General features: G+C 51.2%; 1 protein-coding gene across 2 annotated transcripts; it reads right to left on the bottom strand.

Annotated features, from left to right (window-relative positions):
- Positions 1-1,298: 1,298 nt before the first annotated feature.
- MLEC (malectin) lies at positions 1,299-16,452 on the bottom strand. 2 transcript variants are annotated; one of them, XM_040250888.1, is made up of 6 exons: positions 16,048-16,140; positions 15,013-15,916; positions 9,681-9,859; positions 8,492-8,668; positions 8,316-8,373; positions 1,299-6,850 (listed from the first exon to the last, which is right to left on the bottom strand). In XM_040250888.1, exons 3-6 carry the CDS (start codon positions 9,843-9,845, stop codon positions 6,621-6,623), a joined length of 630 nt encoding a protein of 209 aa, XP_040106822.1. In that variant the 5' UTR covers positions 9,846-9,859; positions 15,013-15,916; positions 16,048-16,140; the 3' UTR covers positions 1,299-6,620. The 2 variants fall into 2 exon arrangements, with proteins under 2 accessions (XP_040106822.1, XP_040106821.1); XM_040250887.1 differs by lacking the exon at positions 15,013-15,916 and having other exon boundaries at positions 16,048-16,452.
- Between the last annotated feature and the right edge of the window lie 255 nt (positions 16,453-16,707).

The following is a 16,707-nucleotide window of genomic DNA, read 5'->3' as shown; positions in this document are numbered from 1 at the left end:
ATTCCAGTAAATGTTGGAAAAACTCTTTCTTTCTTCCTCTATGGGGGCGGTGGAGGGGCGTGGGGTACTAAGTATGGAGAAAGGTCCGACACATCGGCTCCAGCCAACCGGGAGCCTGATTTCCTTAGCAAGATTAAGATCTGGACCCAAGAGTGGTTTAACCCAACCCCCGGCACTTGGCCCAAGACCTTCTGTCAGACAATTTCCCTCCCTGTGAGTCCCTAGAGTAGGGCTTCTTCAGGTCTCTTCCCCATTTGGCAGCTCACGCGAAGCTACTTGAAATAGTAACAGCCAAGTCTAAATTAGTCAAGAACTCTAGTTATGGGTGGGCTCAAGCTAAGAATGAGGCTCTGTGGGCCTCCTGGCTTATTTGAGCCCGGAGAACAGACTCCATCAACAGTGGTTTCATTCTTGGAGCCGAGCGCTGAATTCTGCCCTTCAAGGGATAACTGAGGAGAAGCAGGCCACGCTCTCCCTCCCTCTCCCCATACCAGCAGCCTCGGTTCCTGCTTGGAGACTCACAGAACATGGTGTCAGGGGTGGGCAGGGGGGAGGGGTGTGATGGAAAGCTGGAGAGTCATGGTCAAGAGCGAGAGTCTTGGTGTAAAACCTCAGCCCTGCCTTTTGCTGGCTTTGTGACCTTCGGCAAGTCACTTCACCTCTTAAAGGTGAATACCAACTCGTTTGTTAAAGATTAAACAGATTAACATCTGTGGAAGTGCTGGGCCTTCTGCCAGGCCCATTTCAAAGGCTCAGTCAAAGGTATCTGTAACAATTATTCCTATAGCCTTAGCAAGATCATGGGCTTTGCAGCCAGACAGACTGGGTTTGAATCCTGGCTTGACTATTTACTGGCTAGTCTGGGGTAAATTTCTGAAGTTTTTTTGAGCTTCGTGTTTCTGAGCTTGTCGACACTGACAGCACACCAGAAGAGGAGAAAGCAGAGAAAACCGTCTCACAGCTGAGTCTGTCCACGGGTTATTGTGGAAGCTGAGGGGAAAACCGGAGGGGAGGAAGCAACGGGCTCAGTGTGTCTTGGAAGTGAGAGTCCCAGCCTGGTGTTCCAGTGAAAGTGGAAACAAAACAAAATAATTGTTTATTTTTCCTTGAGAGAGCTGCTGCCAGTTGAAAAGGCCCAGCGGCATTTTACAAAACTTTGTTCCCTTAGCCAAACATCCTGGTGAAGAGAAAAGAAAGCTCCCTGACATATCACAGGAGAACTCTTTGCAGCCAAAAGAACCCCTGGGTCTCCACCTCACTCCTTTGCGATCAAGTTCAAACTCAATCCCAACACAGAGTGTCACTGCAAATTGTTTATTAAAACACAAAGCAATGGACAGTGAAAAACATCCTGATTTTTTTTTTTCCACTTTTTGGTGGGAGTTGGGTTGGGGCGTGGGAGGGGTAGGGGCAGATGGAGACACCCCGGAAGGAAAGACAGCTCTGTGCACCCCGGCAGCTTTCCCGGGCCAGCCAGGTTCAAAGCTCCTCAGTCACACCCCGCTGTGTCGCTATAAATGCGTGTTGTGGCTACAGACAGAGCAGGTTTGGCTTCCGCAGGGAGAGGATGGGCATTTAGAATAGGAGCTTCGAGGGCCACCATGAACCGGACGCTGGCTCCAGCACTTAGTACAGAATCGACCGACCAAGAGGGGCAGGCTGGTGTCCCGACAAGCCCAGCTTAGGCTGATGACGGTTGAAGAGGCTGCCCTGAGCTCTAAAGGGACAGCTGGTCCAAGCGTGGGAGAGCTTAGGGGAAGGAAAATCCTCGGAGGGGACTGATCCAGGGTCCAATTTCTTTTCATTCCCCGGATCACGACGCACCAGGGAAGAGAGGAGTCAAGGGTGTCTCACTCCCGGATCTGTCCTCCCGCCTGGCCCTGCCAACTCCCCTCTCCCACCTGGCAACTCAGCCCTCTTTTCCTGACAGTTGTCCTTTGAAAGGACGGAAAGCGCACTTCAGATTGTTGTTGTTTTTCCTCGTACTGAAATAAAGGCCTGAAGCTCAAAATAGAGGTGAGAATGGAGTCCTGCTTTTCCTGGTGCTGCGTTCCCTCGTCTCACAAGACTGCCTGGATGCAAGAGGTGCCAAGGGCCTCCCTGCCAACTCCAACAGGCACTACTGTTTCCCTGGCTGCCAGCACCATCCTGGCTCCTTGTTTTTATACTCCTGGGGGGCGGGGGCAGGAGCGGGGAACCCGTCCTAAGAGATCCATCTTGCTCTTTCCCTGCCAACCCAGCCAGGCCCCAAATTGCCTGCCCTTATCCAATTGGTCTGGCAGCTGAAAGCCATCTAGCCAAAGGCTGCTAGGCAAGGACACACCAGATCGGCAGTGAGCCACCCACATTAACAGAGAAGAAACCACCCGCTCTGGGCAGTGGACCCATTGGTGCCAACCTAGTCTTGTAACAAAACGAGGAAATCTAGCCCTCTTGCCCCAGGAGAGGTCTAAATACAGAAGGAGCCCTAGCTCGGACTGAAAGGGAGAAACAACTCCGATCTCTCTGAAGCTTGAACGTTAAGGCTTCTTTGCAATTTTCTTAGAGCTCTTTCATCCCTAATCGTCTCTTCCCACAGAAGAGGAGCAGATTCCTTCTCTGGTTTTTGAATGGATCCCGGGTGTCTCTGGTTCTACTTCTGCACCATCCCTTAGGCTCCTTCCCCAGGGTAACAGCAGAAGGAGGCCCTAAGCTTACCCTCCCTCCCCACCTTGTTTTTGTGACACAGAAGTATCTCTTATTAGTCTCTCATTCTGGAAAGCTCATCTGCTCTTCTGAGTCTTTTTGGAGAGGCGTGGAGGACAGCATTATATGTTGCCACTTGATGCCATTAAGGCTCCCCGAGGCAAGAAGACACTTGGACTAGGTCAGAGCCGGCCAGCAAAGGGGAAGGGAGGGAAGGGCCGGGGAGGCAGCCCCACAGCAGGAACAGTGAGACCTCCTGCCCAGACCTGAATCTCGTGGGAACACCCATCCTGGCTCAGAGCAGGAGAGGAAAAGGCACTATGCTGACCGGGTTGGTCCTTCCCCAACCCCCAGGGAGGATGGAGAACCTGCTGATTCTCCCCCTGGGCTTCCCAAGGTGAGCCCATTTCTAGGGAGAGGAGCGTAAGTGCTAGGAAAGGGAAAATACTGCTGCTGCTTTCCGAAGTTCAACTCAGATCCTAAAAGCCACGGCCAGGCCTTCCCAGGAGAGGGCAGAAGCAGGATGTGAAGGGTGAGAAATTCCTTAAAACAGAAGCTTCTCCAAAAAGAAAAGAAGTCACAATGCGATTCTAAAACTGGATTAAACAGTCCCCAGGCACAGAAAGGGGGCAGTTAACATAACTCAAACACTTTACCCCATCTCTTCAAAGCCTAAGTGACTTCTAATATCATCCTCCAATTTCGGGCCAGTTCTATCTCTTAGGCAAACGGTGGGAATGAGAAAACAAGATCACACTCTCCAAGTGATGACAGGTGGGCCTGCAGGCCCTGTGGTCCTCCTGCGAGTCTAATACCACCGAAACAAAGGGAACTATCTTTCAAGTCACCAAAACGCAAGGTAAACATTGAGCAGCTTCTTCTCGATCATACAGGTTTTTTCTTTTTCTTCCCCCCAGAACAACATATTTGGTGTAGGGTACATGGGTCCCACAGATTGTTTCCATCAGCGTTGAGTGAAGCCCCCTAAAAGTCTGATTGGAGGCCAGCTGGTCCCTGACCCCAATCAGGGCGACAATGCAGACTCAGCCCACCTCCCACGGACATCTGTGCCTGGTCCAACTGGAAACTGGACCTGAGCCACACTTCGGGCACCAGGAGTTTCATCTCAGTTAGCGTTTGCTCTTGGCTTTGGCCAGCTGGGCTGAGGAGGATCTCAGAAGCTCGGACAGAGGGTGGATCCCGTAGAGAAAAGTCGAGGCCTTTCCTTTCCCACCTCTAATGGGCCTGACTTCTCACCTCCCCAGCCCCAGCCAGCAACTCCCCTACCACGCAGACTCTCAGCCCTAGCACCAGCTCAAGACACAGACGCGGGGACAAACAGTGCAAAGAGCAAAGGATAAACAACAGGGTAATTCTTGACACGCACTAAACAAAAAATAAACAGTACCCCATTCCCACCCCCTTAACCTAAACTTCATGTACCTATAACATCTTGAAGGAGCAAAACAAACAAACAAACAAACAAACCAAAAAGCTTTCAAGTTCAGCATCCCAAGCCAACCGTGACCAGCCCTGGGCGGCTCTGAGAGCTGGGTGGGCTTGGCTACAGGGGACTTGACCCCCGCCCCCGCCATACTTCTTCCTGTTTCCTCACTTCCCCTTTAGCTTTTATGAGCCACAGAAAGCTGTTCCTTCCTTTCAGACACGACCAAAGAGGAAAGCGCCCATCCCTGTCCCTGAGCTCAGGGAAAGGGTGGGCTGGGAAACAGAGGCAGAAGCGAGGCTGCTTGGCTTACAGTACCGTGAGGAAATGGCCCCAGGAGTCAGGGTTTCCTTCTGAAACTCTGAGTCACTGGAGGGAAGGGTTGAGGTGAGGAGGCGGGGAGCCTCCTTCCTCGGAGAGGCCCAGCAAACGAATGGACAAGGCAAGATGGCGGCCACAAGCCCTCCCGCATCCTGTTTACCCCGTGGGCAGTGGCCTCAGGAGAGCGGCGATGGGACGGGAATCCAAGCCGCCGTCAGGACGCCCACTGCCCCTGGCAGGCGGTCCCCAGGACAGAGGCTTCAGGACGTCCCCCCGAAACGCGGGAGGCTTTGTGAAGCACTCCAAGTGCGCCTCTAGTCATAGCTGCAGGCCGCAGCCACCCGGCTGCCTGACTCTTGCCTGAGCACGGACGTCTAAGTCGCAGCTGAAATGAAGGGCTTTGACTCTCTCGAAGGACTAAAAGGAGGACCTGGGGTAACTTCGGTCAGAACCCAAAACCCAGGACAGGAGCCCAGGGGCTACTTCCTTTGTCCCAAAACTAGTTCAAATACGCAGAGCTCTTGGAAACCAGACAAACTCAAAATTCAACAGGTTCTAAAGATGGGCCTGGCCTGAGTCTGTGCTGTTCCAGCCCCAGCAGCGGCTCATCCTGCGGCTCTCCAGCCACAAAACTCCTTGTAGCTTGGCTGGGCCCCAGCTCACTGCTCCCCTAATGGGGAAAAGGATGACTGGGATCAGAAAGGAGGGCAACAGGGGAGCCTCACTTCCCGCAGAAAATTCTCACAGGGAATTCAAGACAGACATATCCGGGGCTGCCAGGACTAGGGCTGCCTGGTAGCCTTCCTGCCCCATCACACCAAGAACTTGGCAGCGACCTGGACAGGGAAATGAAAGGTCATAAGGGCGCACTCCCAAGGTCAGTGAGAGGCGTCACTGGGCCAGATACAATCAGTCTAGCTCCTTGGGGCAGCTCTAGCCTTAAACCAAAACTGGCTGAACCGTGACGTAGGATGAGGAGGGAATCAATGAACGTCGGATACTAGATACTCTCAACAGTGGTCAGTCACTTAGTAGGGCTCAGGTCTCTGAGGTTGCTCTTAAGTTATGCTAACGTAAGCCTTTTCCAATCCAAAGACTAGAAGAGACTTTTAAGGTCAAGTGTTCTGTGTCTGCAGGCTGGAAAGCCTCTGTGTCCCCTGGCAGCGAGCCCCTACAAAGGGGCCAGCAAAAGAGCTGCTCAGTCAGATCCTCCTGGCTGCTGGCTCAGAGATCCAGGGAAGGAGGTACCAGTAAGGTGAGGTGGTGGAGGAGAAGACATTCCAGCAGAGGGAACTCCGGATCCCCAATGTCTCCTTCCCTTCTTGGCAATAACTTAGCAGGATGGTTGAGAGAGAGCGAGAAGAGATTTCCAAATGAGCCAGATTCAGAAAAATGAGAGAGAGAGAGGAAACCAAGTCCCCAACAGGCACTGAAATCAAAATGATCTGCTGTGGTAAGAAGTCATAGGCAACTCGAGGACCTGATACAAACCAATCATCTTGGATACCAGATAGTCCTCTAACTGGCGCGTGTCAGGGAGACAAGCGATGACAAAGCTCAAACACTTAAGGTGGAACCGTCACTGGGCTAAAACCAGACAGGCTTCCGTGTAAGGAAGTATCGACTTTTCTTCTTTTGAATCCCCTTCCATTTTTGTCTTATCATACAAATTATACACCTTCACACACACACACACACAGACCACACACCCACTTGGAATCCCAGGACTTCTGAAAACTTCTCTGGACGTCACTTCAGAATATACCCAACTCCTAGTGCTGGTCTTCTGGAATGAGAAGATTGTATTTCCCTGCTGTTAATTTCTAACCTAAAAAAAGGAACCAGGTCAGCTCTGAGTTCAGAGTCCCTTCCACTGGACGAAGACCCTTGGCCAGGTGGGATCCAGTTTACCCTACATACCCTAGAGAGGAAAGAGATAGCTGGGGGCTGCCCCAGGGAGAGGACGAGGACTAGAGCCGGTCTGGGACCAGGTGGTGGATGAGGGCTGCTCTCTAGTCACTCTGCCTCTTTTCATCTCCTTTAATTGTGTGTGTGTGTGTGTGTTTTCTCATTTGTTTTTGTTAATCACTATAAAAAATACAGAAACCCAAACCAACACGTTCGGTTTCTTTCCCACACTCCTCCACCTGTTCAGGATGGTGATTGGTTCTCACAACCGGCAGAGGCAGAAGAGGGTTGGAATGAAGACTCCGAAGGCCACCAGGATGGGAAACATGAGGCTGCTGTTGTCCGAGGCGTAGGGGTTGGGCGTGCGGGGGCCCGACTGCACTCGGTTCTTATTGGTCTGTCTCTTGAGATTAGACCCTTCATCGTATTCTTCTTCCTCCTCCTCCTCTTCTTTCTTTTCCAGTCCTGGATGAGGCTGCAGCTTTGGTACATCTGACACGAGAACAAGAACACCTTTTAAGTAAGACTCACAGCATTTAAATGAGGCCCTTAAGGGAAGTAAATGAGCCACAAGAGACCCTATGGCCTAAAGCAGGACCCACAGGAAGAAGCAGCCCCAGTTCCCAGCCTGGAGAAGAGCAGATCGCTGCAAGCATGGGTCTTCCTGAGATTTAACTGAAACGGAGTAGAAGTCTTGCACCCTGAGAGGCTCCCTATCTCCCTTCCCTGTCCTACTTCTTTAAAGCCTGGAGAGAACCAGACTGGATAAGGACAGTGACCCAACACCCCAAGCTTAACCTTTTCAAATCTCTGCTCCCTCCTCCAACCCCACATTCCCTTCACAGCACACAGCAACTGAGGAAAAGCTAATCCATGGAGTTCTGGGTTCTCGGCACACCCTCCCGCTCTGTTCACTGTCCCCTCCCAAGGGATTCTGTTTTACCCATCAGTCTGGGAGTAAGACATCCTCTGGGATGTGCCTCCAGAAGAGGTGGGGAAAGGTATGGAGGTGGGATGGGGGAGCAAAGTCACTGAGACAGACGCCTTCTCTGCAAAAACCAGCCCGGGAAAGCTGGCAGCCAGGACCTTCAACCCCAAGAAAGAGGACGCACTTTTGGGCTGGATCCCAGGAACAAGGAGACATTAAGTGAATTTCTGCTCAGTGCAGCCCAGAGAAACTGTGCTCTTAGAGCACACCAAACACTCAGGGCCCTTCCTCTGCCTTTTTCTTCTTTCTACCTACCTGCCCTGCGCCTCATTCATAGATGTCAAAGAAACAGAATAAGAGTGAGGTTTAGGGAATTCCAAATGACTACAAGGGTCAGGGCACACCCGTAGTCCCGATTTACAGAGCCGTTAAAAGGACTTTTGTCTAAAACCAATTCACTGATTAAATGGTGACAGGAAGATTTGAACACAGACCCTGCTGCAAAGCTTAGGGCTAGCACTATGCTTGTTACACTTCAGCCCGGGCTACCTGACTCTGGGTTCCTCATATTAAGGCTTTAAGTGTTAGTGTTTTCCAAACAGTGATCAGCTAAATCACCTCAATCGTATCTTTCAGCCCACGTCAAAAAGCAGATCAGAGGAGCTTCCAAGGTGGCTCAGTGTAGAGAATCTACCTGCCAATGCAGGAGACATGGGTTTGATCCCTGGGCCAGGAAGATCCCACGTGCTGGGGAACAACTAAGCCCCTGCGCCACGGCTACTGAGCCTGCGCCCGAGAGCCCAGGAGCCACGGCTACTGAGCCCACCTGGGCTGCAACTGCTGAAGCCTGAGTACCTGAGACTGTGCTCCATAAAAGAGAAGCCACCACAATGAGGAGCCTCCATACCACAACTAGAGAGGAGCCTCTGCTTGCCGCAACTAAAGAAAACCCCGCACCGCAATGAAGAGCCGACACAGCCAAAAATAAATAATTTTTTTAAAAAAAGGCAGACCAGAAATACAACTTACCATCCACTGTCCCAGCCATGATGTAGAGTGCACAGACTTTGGGGTTGTCATAGTATCCCTAAAGTAAGGGAAACAGCGGTCACCCCCACACAGCAGCAAACAGCTTCCCCCTGCCCCTGGCACCCATCCTTTTGAGCTCGTCCTCAGCTGCAAGGAGGCAGAGGGGGGAGCATTACCTTGACAAACTCAATGTAGAGTTTGCCTGTGAAGGTGGACACCTCGCCCTGGACGCTCAGCTTCCCCTTCCGGATGCTCATCGGGATGATCTCATCGTGGGCGGTACTGTGCCCTACACGATCAAAGATATCCAGGTCTTTCACCACCACGTGGCCGTTCAACCGCACGTCAAATACCTGCCAAGATGAGACAAGGAGACAGTGTCAAAACCACCTGCTTCAGACTTCCCTGGGGGTCCAGTGATTAACGCTCTGCGCTTCTAACCTATGGGTTATAGGTTCGATCCCTGGTAGGGCACGTTCTCCATGCCACTAGAGATAGCCAAAACAAACAAACAAAAAACCATCTGCTTCACACTCCTTCAGCAGCTGGACATTAGGACCTGCCTGGGCTTCAGGTTCAAAAGTAATTTAAGAAATGACAGGCAGGGCTGGATAGACTTCAGGGTGGTGAGAGACCTTTACCTGAGCCAAACCAAAGGCACACTCCTTCACTGTCAAGGTTGCTAACTGGGAACAAAGAGTACAAACAAAAAGCTCAAGGTGGAAAGAAGGCAAGTCAGAAGAAGGGACAGGAAAATACCACAGCGAAAAACAAGAAGATCCGGACAACCAAGAAGGGAGAGGTTATAACCAGGAAGACCTTAGGAAGATTAGTTAACTGCTAAGATCTAGGATTCTGGCATTGCTTTCTGTCAGTTCAGTTCAGTCGCTCACTCGTGTCTGACTCTTTGCAACCCCATGGACTGCAGCACACCAGGCTTCCCTGTCTATCACCAATTCCTGGAGTTTGCTCAAATTCATGTCCATCACATTGGAGATGCCATCCAACCATCTCATCCTCTGTCGTCCCCTTCTCCTCCTGCCTTCAATCTTTCCCAGCATCAGGGTCTTTCTGTCACCCCAAGGCAAATGCAGCCTCGTAGTTACGGGACACAGCTGGGCAAGAGGAACCCAGCTTTGGGAGTTCCCTGGTGGCCTAGTGGTTAGGATTTGGGCTTTCACTGGGGTTCAGTCCTTGGTTGGGGAACTGAGATCCCACAAGCTGCTTGGCGTGACCTTAAAAAAGAAAACCCAGCTTTTCCTCAAACTTCAATTATTCCCCCCTCCTAAGCACCCACATTCTCTGGGAGCTTTCTCCCAGAGTGGCAAGGTCTCACTGGTCAAGTGGGGGCCTGAGCCGCCTCACCTTCTGCTGGGACTGCGCAAAGTAGACCTCGGCAAACTTCAGCACCAGCACGTAGTCCCCCTCCTCCTTGATGGGCACTTCGTAGCCAAAGGTCTCCTCATTGTACCTCTCTGTCTGATACAGGATCTGGTCCTCTGGGTTGGAACGCAGGATTGGCAGCTTCATGCCATAGTCAGAGGCTGGTGACAAAAGACACAAGAGAAACCACATCAGAGGCCAAACAAACACAAAAGCAGAGTGGAGACCCCAGAATGGCCAGGGGCGTTTCCCCGGGCAAAGCTAATAACCCTCCCCCACTGCACCTGGCTCCAAAGAGACCAGCCACAAAGGCAGGAGTCAGGTAGCTGTTACCAAGGAAGAGTAAAATGAAAGAAACCAACACAGAAATCACCCCAACAAGCTCCCATCACCCTCACAGCAAAACTTTCAAACATTCGTGAAATTGACTTTTCCCCAGCTATATCCAGAGTGGTGGGAATGGAACAAGTCTAACTCATTATTACAACAAAGCACTGCCCTACAGCTGCTGGGCTTCAGAGAATCCTCGTAAAAGCAGGGGGATGGCCAGGAACACTGCAAGATGGTTAAGTTCAAAGAATTTTTTTCCCCTCATTTGGAAGAGCTCAGTCTAAGTAAAAAAACAGGATATCTGTTAGGAAAGTCATTCTTCATTGTCTTTACTGCAAATAAGAAACAAGCTTTCATTGCTTTTTACAACGTTTCATTCAAAAAGTTCCAGGGCTGGTCAAAAGCAACAAGGTCGTTAAAAAGAGAATGTGATGCTCTCTAATTTCCTCTGGGTCTAACACCTTACTTCCCACAGACTCACAGAACTCAACCTCACCCGTGGTCTCCAACATTCCCCCAGAAAAACTGAAAGAAGAAACAAGATTCCCGCTGTATCCCCAGCACCTAACACCGTCCTGGGCACGTTCATCAGCACGCTCAGTGTGATCCACTCAACAAACAAATGGCAACAAAGGAGATGCCCGCAGCATAGTCAAGTCACACGCCCCTCTCCACAGGGCCAGAGCCATCCTAGCAGGGAAGGAAAATGGTCCACGGTCCTGTCCCACCTCTGGCCTCAGATTCCCAGGTCCAGAAGGAGCCACTTTCCCCATTTCAGACATAAGGAATGCATGCGTGTGCTCAGACACTCAGTCGTGTCTGACTCTTTGCGACCCCACGGACTCTAGCCCGCCAGGCTCCTCTGTCCAGGTAAGAATACTGGAGTGGGTTGCCATTTCCTCCTCCAGAGGCTCTTCCCAACCCAGAGATTGAACCTGCTTCTCCACTGGTGGGCTGATTCTTTACCACTGAGCCACCTTTCCCATTTTAAACAGATGAGGAAGAAGGCAGAGTAAAAATAAAGTTTTTACTTGTGGGTGGGTATCAGAAGAGCCAAAATCCTCTACTGCCCTCAGCCTGCTCCCAATCTTACAAGATGACTCTGTGTATGTTTTTCTTTCTCCCACACAACAAACGAAACCCGGGTCCTTCCTCAAAGATGATTCCACACTCAGGGCCCAGAGGTGAACAGCTATGCCTTCCAGAGTGCTATCCATCCACTTTCCAAACCACAGACTTGGCAGTGATTTTGGTTCACAGGCCTAGTCTCTCCTCCACCCGGGAGGAGGAGTCTTGGAGCTAAGATGTCAAGACCACCTTCCAATTTCACACGGTGGCTCTGAAGACATCTGGCATCTGGATCCCCAGGGGGATGTTTGAGAGCTGTCACCCTGGCAGCTTTATCTTCCGAGACTCCAAGAGACAGGATCTTTTATCTCCACGGGAGATAAAAGAGTAACTAGAAGATCCAGTGGCTGAGGTCAAGCCTTCCAGAAAAATAAACAGAACTGTTAACAGTTCCTGTAAGTGAATAGCAGCCAGATCAGATGGACCGATGAGACAATGAACAGGAAACTCATTGCACTTTTGTCTCCAGACATTTTTTCTTCCTATTTCTCCTTGAAAAATCAAAGGGGCGGGGGGTGCTGAGTAGCTCTACAAAGGATGTGCTGCCAACTGCCCCAGATCCATCCCCCGGGCTCAGACCACAAACCTATAAAGATGTAAAGATTGCCAATCCTCTTCCAACTGAGTTCGAAGAATCTCCCTCTTTCACAAGGACCGTGATCCCTACAAATTTGGACTGGTCACTCGATTTGCTTTTCGGAGACACAGAAAATCTTATGCCTGTGTGGAGAATCCATTCTCCCCCCTTCCAGGATGGAAAAAGTGAGACACTGACGGTAACGTAATCTGCGGCAGTCTCAGTCTCACAGCTAAGAACACTCAGCCGTGTGAGCAAAAAACTACTCAACAACCTTGGAATTACCTTTAAAAGCTTTTCCAAGTGGCTTACCCACAAAATTTGCCACATGCAAAGCTGAATTTGCCCAAGTCTCAAGAGAGACAATAGCAACTTCCCCTCTGAGCTTTTATGCCTTCATGGCTACCTTAACAGTGAAGTGAACATGGGGAGCACACAATGGCAGCTGGAATTAAAATTTCGAGTTAGCCCGACAGAGGTCGGACAGTTAACCAAAGATGGAAGGGGGCCAGAGGGTCCACACTCTGCCCATAGCTTCTTAGCTCTAGACAATGGAGTCACCAGGCTACCTGAAAAATTCAGTCCAGGTGTGCGGGGAAGATGGGCCTGGATCTGAATTCTGGCTCTGCTACCTACTGTGTGATGTAGAATATGCTGTTGTCTCTAGGTGTTTTTTCATCTGGAAAACGGGCTATCATCTACCTAAATTCTCTGCCAGTGAACTGCTCCTAGGAGGGCCTGCAAATGAAATTGGCCTCTTATGTAGCAGTATATGAAAGTATTAGTCATTCAGTCATGTCTGACTCTTTGTGACCCCAGACTGTAGCCCGCCAGGTTCCTCTGTCCATGGGATTCTCCAGGGAAGAATACTGGAGTGGGTTGCATTCCCTTCTCCAGGGGATCTTCCCAACCCAGGGATCGAACCCAAGTCTCTCCACTGCAGGCAGATTCTTAACCGTCTGAGCCACCAAGGAAGCAGTATAGGAAGAGAATTTTAAACAAATCCCTTGGCCTTAAGCAAATCAGAAGTAGCAGTGTCTCTCTCACATTATCTTTCAAGCTCTTATTTCCCCAAAGCCAAATCCTTCCCCAGCCAAAAGGGAAGAGTCTTCTTTGTTGTTCTTTAATTGCTCAGTCCTGTCTGGATCTTTTGCAACCTCATGGACTGTAGCCCACCAGGTTCCTCTGTCCATGGAATTTCCCAGGCAAGAATACTGGAATGGGTTGCCATTTCCTTCTCCAGGGGATCTTCCCGATCCAGTAATCGAACTTGCATCTCCTGCATTAGCAGACGGATTTCTTACCACTGCCACCAGGGAAGCCCCTGCAGGGTCTTCCTTAGGTCTAGAGAATTAGTAATCCAATGGGCTCAGACCCCTGGCCAGCTTTTTCCCCTCCAGAGCCACGTTCTGCTCCACTTGTAATTCCTTGTAAAAGATCTTCAAGCAAAGAAAAAGACAGACACTTGAACCTACTGGACAGGAGAATTTTCAGACTCATGTCACTGATTCCTAAAGCATGACAAGTTTTATGAAGAAGGAAAACAAGGTTCAGAGAGGGAACGCAAATTCATCAAGGCCATACAATTAATTAGCGGGCATCTTTCTATGAAGAAGAAATAGCCTTTTTCCTAAAAGCGAGCCAACTTCTATGCCCACAGGCCAAATAACCAAGTCTTTTCCATCAGAGTCAAGAAGAACCCACAGAGAGCAAGTTACAAAGAACCTGGGATGCAGAGCATGCCAGAATCCCACACAGAGCGCTTCTGAATCACTCTTCATAGTGGTACCTCTGTCTGCTGAAGCACACAGGTTGAAAAAAGCCTTTCCCAGGCTGTCAGCATCTTCTACGAGCACTAGCGATCCTCAAGGCAGAAATGAAATTCAATACACAATGTGAAGTGCCTTTGAAAGCAAAACCCACTAGGTGCCTTGGGCCACTCACAGTTTCCGAGAGACCAAACAACAAAGACACTATAGAGAGACACCAAGTTCAAAAGCAGGCCAAACTCTTATCTGGATTAACTTGGCAACAAACACCTGAATTCATTAAACACGAAAACGGACTTTCCTCGGGTGCTGGAAACATCACAGGCATGTGGAAAAGAAATAAAGTCGGTCAGCTCCAACAGAAATTATTGTAAATAGCAGCTAGCAGCAGTGGGGGGCGACGAAGGTCTCCAAATACTTGGCACACCCTTATCCAAACAGAAGGAGCAGCTGCACTTCCCTTCGTGGTACTGACTCCCCAGGACAGAAAGAATCTAAAGAGCTGCTTTCTGAGAGAGAAAGACTAATCACTTCTCAGCCCGACCTACAGCCAGCAAAATGCAGCTCTCAGGAGCCCTCCAAGTGCAACGTCGCAACTGGCTGGCTCAAGCTACAACCTAAAGGCTGACAACCACCCTCCACCCTCATTCAACCCTTAACACTGCTGCAGTTCATACCCAAGTGGACTACCAGTGTGGAGCAGGGAACCTCCATTTAGAGTGCCAGGGTTCCAGCCAGGATTCCAGAACAAGTGAGGGCTTTGGTAATATGGTAAGTCGCACACTTTTACCTGCTACAATAAATTCTTCCAAAGGTACTACAACTATGACCCAGTAACCCAAGGACAGAGAGCCTGGCTGACCGCTGATAAGACTCAAAAAAAAAAACCAAACCCACTGGTACCAGCAAATGAAAACCAGGATTTCTGAATAAGGGAAGTAAAGTAGCTGGGGACTATACCTGTGTGGTCTCAGCTCCCTCCTCTGCACTAGGGACCAAAGAGAATAAGGTCACCTATGAAAAGCCTGGTATTTGTTAATTGAAAAGGAACCATCTGTACATGGCCTCACCACAGCTATCTCTAGAGGCGAAGTCCACAAACGGTCTCTAATTTCCTCAAGGGCTTCTTCCGCCCTGCCCACACCCATGAAGAAAGAGGAAGGGTCCAGGCTGAAGATAACCACCACCTCCTGCTATTAAGTAGCCTTTGGCTGCTGTGACGGCTGCTGAAGACCAGGGCCCTGACTCAGCTGAACCCAGGCTACGGAGACCTACATGCCAGGGCTAAATAAATTCCAGAGCTAAACTGAAGACAAACGTGGAGCTTTGGAAAACTGCTGTGTCCCAACACCCCCACGTCTATGGAAGCAATAAACTCCCCCCAATACAACAAATTCCAGGCAGGCCAGGGCAATTAATTTGGTTGGAAGAACCAAGTTAAGCCTTTTAGGAAAGGCAAGAGTCAAATCTGGGCATCGTGGAAAAAAGAGTGAGAAAGTCTGTTTCCTACTTTTCTGGAGATGGCCTGTTGCCAAGCTGGCAGCCTCTGAACCCAGCCGACAGCATAAATCTCCTTCCAACACATGAAGCAGGGAACTTCCTTCTTAAACCTGTTTTCCAATCCTAGGAACAGAAGAAACAAAGTCTAGATTTTCCCAAAGAGTGGTCTGCAGATGACCTACATCAGAAGCCCCAGGGGTGCAGAAACCTGGGTTTAATCCACAGGTCTAGAATTTGTATTTTTAACTAGCTCCCCCAGCAATTCTTACGCTGAGAACTGTGCAGCTCTTGCAAAACTACTGTTGCTCAATCAGTTAAGCCAAAAGCAATTTTCCCATAACCTGGAATCACACCTCTCAGGACCACTGAGGGGTAGGCTCTCCGCACAGACAGGCAGAATATTCAGACCTTACGCTACTGACACACCACCAGCCCCATGTGCAGTAGGGTTGGCGACATAACCACCCTCTGAGAAGGGCCTTAAAGCTTCTACTTTTAAGCACACATATGCCCCGCTCCAAAAGGGGGGGAGGGCGGGGGAGGCGGCTACCATCAAACTTTCCTGGCCCATCCTCTTCGAAGATTCCTTTCCATTCTGGCTAAGAATCAAGCCCCGCTCCTGCAGAGAGGGTAAAGAGAGCGGCCGATTTCTGGGTCGGCAGAAATCTACCAGAAACTGACTGGAGAGCAGAATCATCAGGCCAGGAACAGCGAAAACCGAAAAACCCGTGAGGCCTCGAGGTGGCAATAGGCCGCCCCCGACTTTACTTTCCCAGCGCGGTTGGAGGTGAGGGGTTAAGAAAATACAAGATGCGAGGTCCAAATATAACTTCTCGCCAACTCTCTGCCTCGATGGCTCTTGGTCGCTTCGAGCCAGTGCCAGTCTCTAGGCTCTGATCGGGTCCCCGAGGAAACTGTAGAGAGAAACTTCGCTCCAGAGACGTGGCCCCGGGGTTGAGGAAGGGGTTCGGGGCCCGCAGCCCTCGGCGCGCTGCGCCCGGCACGGCAGGCCCGGGATCCCGCGGCTCGGCCGAGGGGCTCTCACCTCGGCCCACCCGGCCTTCCAAAGGGTCCTTGCGGAAGTGGATCCCGTGCACGTCCACATGCGCCTCCCCGCCCGCGTTGACGGCCCAAATCACGCTCTCGGGCAGCCCGGCCCCCGCCAGGCGGACCACGCCGAGCGCCGGCAGCAGCAGAAGCAGCAGTCGCAGGAGCGCCACGGCGGCTCCCTCAACCGCCCGAACGCCTAGCATGGCGGCCTTCACAGCGGGGGCAGCCTCCGCTGAGTCTTGTCCTCAGCCGGCCGCCAGGCCGCCTCGGACTCAGAAAAACAGCGCCACGGGCCGCTGTGCCTCAGCCGCCGGGGACATGTCGCTCTCAGGCCTCCTTCTCAGCCACGGGTGCCGCCTCCCACCTTAGGAACAACCTACCCCACCGCCCAGCCCCCGGCCACGACCCTGTAACCAATCAGCGCCCGGCCCTCATTAATTACCCACCACCCCGCCGGGAGGCTCCCGCCCATTGGCTGCCAGGAGCGGGAGAGGGCGTGGCTACTCTCAGGCGCCGGCCCAACCATCAGGCATAAGAGGGAGCGCGCGCAGAGGCTGGGAGTTCGGTTGAAGCGGCGGTTCAATGCGGAAGTGGCGGGGTGCAGCGCCCAGGCGGCCCTGGAATCCTGCAGCTGAATAGGAAAGGTGGCCTAGGG

The sequence above is a fragment of the Oryx dammah genome, unplaced genomic scaffold (assembly GCF_014754425.2).
Source record: "Oryx dammah isolate SB20612 unplaced genomic scaffold, SCBI_Odam_1.1 HiC_scaffold_12, whole genome shotgun sequence".
Taxonomy (NCBI): domain Eukaryota; kingdom Metazoa; phylum Chordata; class Mammalia; order Artiodactyla; family Bovidae; genus Oryx; species Oryx dammah.
This window is presented reverse-complemented; position numbering and strand designations above follow the sequence as displayed.

Excerpts from the sequence above, each read along its gene's own strand:
- MLEC (XM_040250887.1), bottom strand. The coding sequence starts at position 16,255 with ATGCTAGGCGTTCGGGCGGTTGAGGGAGCCGCCGTGGCGCTCCTGCGA. Across the intron at positions 8,669-9,680 it reads TTGCGCAGTCCCAGCAGAAG|GTATTTGACGTGCGGTTGAA; the intron begins GTGAGGCGGCTC and ends TCATCTTGGCAG. Across the intron at positions 8,374-8,491 it reads TCTACATTGAGTTTGTCAAG|GGATACTATGACAACCCCAA; the intron begins GTAATGCTCCCC and ends CCCTTACTTTAG.